Source organism: Portunus trituberculatus, chromosome 48 (genome assembly GCF_017591435.1).
Source record: "Portunus trituberculatus isolate SZX2019 chromosome 48, ASM1759143v1, whole genome shotgun sequence".
Classification (NCBI taxonomy): Eukaryota; Metazoa; Arthropoda; class Malacostraca; order Decapoda; family Portunidae; genus Portunus; species Portunus trituberculatus.
The window spans coordinates 11365027-11371026 of NC_059302.1; the positions used below are offsets into that span (position 1 = coordinate 11365027).

The 6000-nt window shown below is 45.4% G+C and overlaps 1 protein-coding gene across 1 annotated transcript in view; it reads right to left on the reverse strand.

Moving 5' to 3' along the window:
- Positions 1–4163: 4163 nt before the first annotated feature.
- LOC123498827 (rho family-interacting cell polarization regulator 1-like) overlaps positions 4164–6000 on the reverse strand; it is a 17310-nt gene continuing 15473 nt past the window's right edge. The window contains exons 4-5 of the mRNA XM_045246276.1: positions 5424–5693; positions 4164–4623 (exon numbers count right to left, since the gene is read on the reverse strand). Of these exons, the coding sequence (XP_045102211.1) occupies positions 4493–4623; positions 5424–5693 (401 nt within the window). The 3' untranslated portion in view covers positions 4164–4492. The remainder of the gene's footprint in view (positions 4624–5423; positions 5694–6000) is intronic.

The window sequence follows — 6000 nt, forward strand, 5'->3', positions numbered from 1 at the left end:
GACTCCGGTCACGTCAATGAGCAATGACCTGTACGCTGGGTTGGTCTGCTGGCTCTCTCATCATATTCTTGCACTCAGGGACAGTCCCCACTCCGCGTCCTTTTGAAAACGAAGAGCAGCACACCATCTAGGAGAGAGGGACGGAATCCGGTTTCTTGTGAGAAGTGGAGTTCGTTCGGCGGTTGCATTCACTCCACTCGCCCTCCTCCACTGAACTCAGCTCCCGCGTCTGGAGGTGAACAACGACACTGTGCAACCTACTAGAAAGCAGTGAAGAAATGTGTTATTGAAACTTTCTTTAGCCATCCTTCGTGTGCACTGAAGAGTGATGTGGGGGGAGGGGAAATGTGTGTGTGTGTGTGTGTGTGTGTGTGTGTGTGTGTGTGTGTGTGTGTGTGTGTGTGTGTGTGTGTGTGTGTGTGTGTGTAATTCACCACGGTCGCCTGCTGGTCATCCAGCCAACCTTTCCCATTATGGAGTGAGCTCAGAGCTCATAGACCAATCTTCGGGTAGGATTGAGACCACAGAACACTCCACACACCAGGAAAGTGAGGTCACAACCCCTCGAGTTGCATCCCATACCTACTTGCTGCTAGGTGAACAGGGGCTATACATTAAGAGGCTTGCCCATTTGCCTCGCCGCGCCCAGGACTCGAACCCAGGCCTTTTCGGTTGTGAGCCGAGTGTGCCAACCACTACACTACATGGTGTGTGAGAGAGAGAGAGAGAGAGAGAGAGAGAGAGAGAGAGAGAGAGAGAGAGAGAGACACGTTTCCCCTCTCCCCAACAAACAATTATATAAAACCATGATAATAATAATATTAATGATGATGACGATAATGATGATGTTTGTGTATAATTTTCATGTCCCGTTCTTTCTGTCGATTGGGCGACACAAAATGGAGATTCTCATAGTATGTATGAGTACTGTAGTGACTTAACTCTTACTGGGGCGGAGCGGGCAGGGCGGGGCAGGGTGGGACGGGGCAGGACTCCTCACTCCCCTTCCCCCGTCTGCCCCGCCCCGCCCCGCCCCGCCCTACCCTACCCTGCTCCCGGAGGTTCTGTCTGTGCGTCACATTGGGTGTCTGGCGGCCTGTGGGTGTTTGGTGCCTGCTAGGAGGGCGCTGTGTCCCCTTCCTACTCTTAATTTATTTGTTATAGTCTCCCTTGTTATTTCTTTTTTCTTTTTTTTTCTTTTGTTTTTTGCAATCCATCTTTACATCATCTTCGTTCTATTTTGGCATGTCAAATTCTTTGTTATTTCTATCTCTCGTTTCACCTGTTATTTGACACCGATCTCTCTCTCTCTCTCTCTCTCTCTCTCTCTCTCTCTCTCTCTCTCTCTCTCTCTCTCTCTCTCTCTCTCTCTCCTTCCAATTAAACAGGTGAGTGTCATTTATAAATAAGAACGCACATTCCATGAGAGCATGTCAGTATACCAAAGAAGTGTAAATTTTGAACTGACTGTAATTTTAAGAATATTTACTCTTTTTCAAGATTGACATTTTTTTTTTCCAGATTTATACTTGGAAATTCAAATTTTGAATTAATCTGTTAATCAAGATAAATTTAAATATTATATACAACCCCGACAGTACATAAATTGAATATATATATATATATATATATATATATATATATATATATATATATATATATATATATATATATATATATATGTGTGTGTGTGTGTGTGTGTGTGTGTGTGTGTGTGTGTGTGTGTGTGTGTGTGAAAATGGTATTCGTGTGTCCATTCATCTCTCTCTCTCTCTCTCTCTCTCTCTCTCTCTCTCTCTCTCTCTCTCTCTCTCTCTGGTCGTTCTAGCTACAGTTTCCTCATATGCTGTTTTATGTATTACTTCCCGCTTTCCTTTTGTCTTTTTTTTTTTTTTCTTCTTGTTTCAGTGGCAGTGAAATTTCTGTGATCCTTTTCCTGTCCTATTTTGTTTCATTATTTTTTTTTATTGTATATGTTATCAGTTTATTTGTTGATTTATCTGTAGTTCTATGCGTGAGAGTTTTCAACATTTTCTTAATTTCAGTTTTGATAGCATATAATCTTTATGTTTTCCCTCTCCGTGTTCTTGACGTATGTAACGTCGCAAGTGTCTCTCCCCTGTCCCCACCCTTCCCTTCCACTACCCCTCTCCTCTCCCCTCCCCTCCCGTCCCCTTCCCTTCCCCCTCCCCAAGGGAACAGCTCCTCCGTTGGTCCTCAACAATTTGTACGGTGTGATAAAAATACTCTCATTCCCATTAAATGTACATTGTTATTTCACATACCGCATGGATATATGTTATTTCAAAGGGCTTGTATGAATATTTGTATAGTTGCGTCAATGGGTAAAAAAAAATAAAAAAATATACATATATATAAATACTATTCGTCGACTGACATACATACATACATACATACATACATACATACATACATACCTTCGTGGGCGCGCGAGGCTGTTGTTTAGCTTAAAAAAATAAAATACAGTGATGGCGGGGATTACTATATATAGTATATAAAAAAATGAAAAAAAAAAAAAAAAGATGTTTGTGTGTGTCCTGTTTCGCTGGACATAAATGTGACAAAAAATGCTACAAAAAACAATTATGTGAGGGATGGTGTGGCGGCCATCTTGTTGCTGGTGTTCGTGTCATTGTTATGTGGCGGGGCTGTGAGGCGGCCCTCGGCGGGGTTATCGTAGCGGCGCCTTCGTCCTCCTCCACCACCACCACCACCACCATCACCACCCATCACCACTAGTACTACCACCACGTCACCACCACGAGGCTTCACCTAGTGCACTTGAACTGTCCCAAAAAAGTGTAACCCAAACCAACAAGGCATCACTAACCAGGGGGGAGGGGGGGGGCGGCAGACTCGCCATTCTGGCCTTCACGCGTACTCCAGGCAGGATGTTGCATTCACTCCAAGGCGTTCATAATCACACCGAAAAGTCAAAGGAAGCAAGTTTTTGTCCCTAATTGTCGAGTGTGGAGGAGGACGGCGGCGCGGTAGTGTAGGAAACAAACCATATTATTATAAAAAAAGAAAAAAAAAGTTTAACCCTTGCTGTGCCAATTGTGTGTTCGAGTGTATCACAATCATGTAGTGTAATCAAAAAATGTTATTTGTAATAATGTTGCCAGAGAGGGTATCCTTGTTGTCATCTCTAGCGAAATATTTTTCTACTTACTTTTTCATAGCTACGACTTTCTAGCGCTGCCTCGTGTTTGTTCCTTAGAGATGAGGCGCCGACCGGGCAAGCCGAGCGCGCACGCCAATGGCTCTGGGCAAACCGAGCGCGCACATGGTTGGCTACGGGCAAGCAGAGCGCGCACGTGATTGGCTGGCACTTTTCTGGTAAATTCCTGTCAGGCGGCAAACGTTGTGGACCAGCTGAGTGGCGGCTAGTCGAGCTGGGCATAGTTTTCGTGTTAGGTCCTCGCTCGACCAACCACCACCCGGCTCACCAAGGCAGCTATTCATTCAATCTCCCACACACCTGGCCATCAGCGGCCTTCTCACCTGGCCCGTGGACTTCCCCATTAAACGTCTTGAAAGGAAAATTAATGTAATGTAGGGCTTGGAGTTTCCAGCTGGCAGTTGTTGGGAACGGTCTGGAAGAACTCTGGAATGTTTTAGAGAGTTTGTGAAGCAGTCCCGTGCGTGCTTCCCTTGTCGGCGCGGCCCCTCATTCTTAGACCCCCTGAGCGAGACACTCCACTCCGTCGTACAGCTGTGCGTCGTGTACCCGGACAATAAACAAGTACTGACATCTGACTCTCATTCCTCACTCCCATCCCTTTGTGTGTCCTCTCTAGCTCTCACTTGGATGGGCCACACTGCTCCCCGTACCAGGTAAGCGTTTCCAAACACCGTGGTGAGGCATATTGTTTATTATGTGTGATGGGGCTATGTTTCAGTCAGCGAGGTTAAATAACAGTTTGTCTAGTTGATTAACAGGTGACTGCCTGTGTGTGTGTGTGTGTAATTCACTTCGGTCGCCTGCTGGTCACCCAGACAGTCTTCCCCATTACGGAGCGAGCTCAGAGCTCATAGACCGATCTTCGGGTAGGACTGAGATCACATCAACACACAACACACCGGGAAAGCGAGGCCACAACCCCTCGAGTTACATCCCGTACCTATTTACTGCTAGGTGAACAGGGGCCACACATAAAGAGGCTTACCCATTTGCCTCGCCGCTTACCGGGACTCGAACCCGGCCCTCTCGATTGTGAGTCGAGCGTGCTAACCACTACACTACGCGGTGTGTGTGTGTGTTCATACAATCAAATAATTTAAATATATTTAAAGTGAAACTACAAATTGTATTAATATACTCGTATCACATGTTAAGATTACAATCAAGGAGAACAGAGGACTTTAGAATCCACACGTCCTGCACTGTTTACCATTTCTGTACCTTCCACCCTCAGCACACCACCACCACCGCCCTTACACAGGAGGAGGGTGGCCAGGGCATGGTAGGTCATCCATAGTTGCGACGACGACTTGAGAACATATCTTCGCCATTCTTACAGAAGAACACCTCACGACACACCCCGCTGGCGTCAAAGGCGTAACACTGCCTGCAGCTATACACGTCGAAGACAGCCCGCTCTTTGTCAGGTGAGGAGGAAAGGTGGGAGAGAAAAAAAAAACGTTAATTATCATACCCAATCAGGTGATGCTCTCTTAATGCATAATTTTCGTATATTTCTCAGCTTTTCAACTCGACCACTTTTGATAGCCCGTAGTGAGAGTAGAGGAGGTTGTCAACGGTGTTTTCATGGTTCTACTGGTAGTTTAAACACTTTACCACTATGGTCAGACTTGAGAATTCAGAGCTCTAGAAAAAGGGTAAGGAAAAAAAGTACAAATTAAGTGAATTTTTTGTTCTAGGCAACGTAGCTTTAAGAAATTGTAATGCAAAAATGACTGAAAAGTTGATCATGGTAGAAAATTGTCCAGATGTGAAAGAGTTTAAGGAAGGAAAAATAAAAGTCCGAGAAGCTTTCAACTATTTCTAGCTTTTGATTTGTGGTCTCTATGAATGCTCTAAGTGCTTCGGAATAGGGGGGGGGGAGACCTTAATTGTAGGAGTTGTCAAGAATAGAGACAGAATAATGAAATGTATGTATCTTCATAATATTGATACGTTTTGTTTAGTAGTGAACTATTGCTACGCCATCACCACTAAACCACCCACTTGTAGTATCCGTGCTGACCGACGATTCAATGCTGATAACCTGAGCTGAGTTACAGTTCGCTCAGGTCGTTGTCAGGAATTGATGCGTGAAGACCACAAGTAATGACATCCACATGCCCCGTGAATCACTCATCCCCTCACCTCGCCTTCCGTTCACCCCGCAACTCACTCATGCCCTCACCCCGCCGCCCGTGCGTGCTCCGTGACTCACTCTCTGGTCTGAAGATGTAGTCGGTGATCTCTGGATTCCACGTGGCCTCCTCCACCTCCTCCAGGGACTGTGGTAGTGTCTTTAGGAGGAGGAGGAGGAGTGTCTGCTGGTGGAACAGAGGAGCCAGGCGCTTCTCCGGCAGGTAGCAGGCGTTGGTATTGGTGGAATTGGTGTCGAAGGTGGTGGAATTCTCGTCGTGCTCCTCGTAGTTTACCTGCAGCACCTTGTCCACTATTTCGTGATTCACTGCTCGTATCCGCTCCAGGTACGCTGTTCAGAACGAGGTGTGGGTAAATTTTTTTTTCTTGTTTTATGCTCGGGTTCTCCTAATCTATCAAATGGTGCCCCGAGTGGATGCCCTTCCTGACCGTGGACAATAGTCCTTAAAACCCCTTAGGGTTTAGTTTACATAATTAAAATTGTACTTTGTAGTTTAGATCCTCATTCTTGATGTTTTCCCTGACAAATTGCTTCACTAGTCAATTCTGGAACTGAGAGCTAGAAGGGGAAACTATGAAAAAATGCCCAATTTTAGATAAGCATACCACTGAACTGAAAATTTGACTATATCACTGCA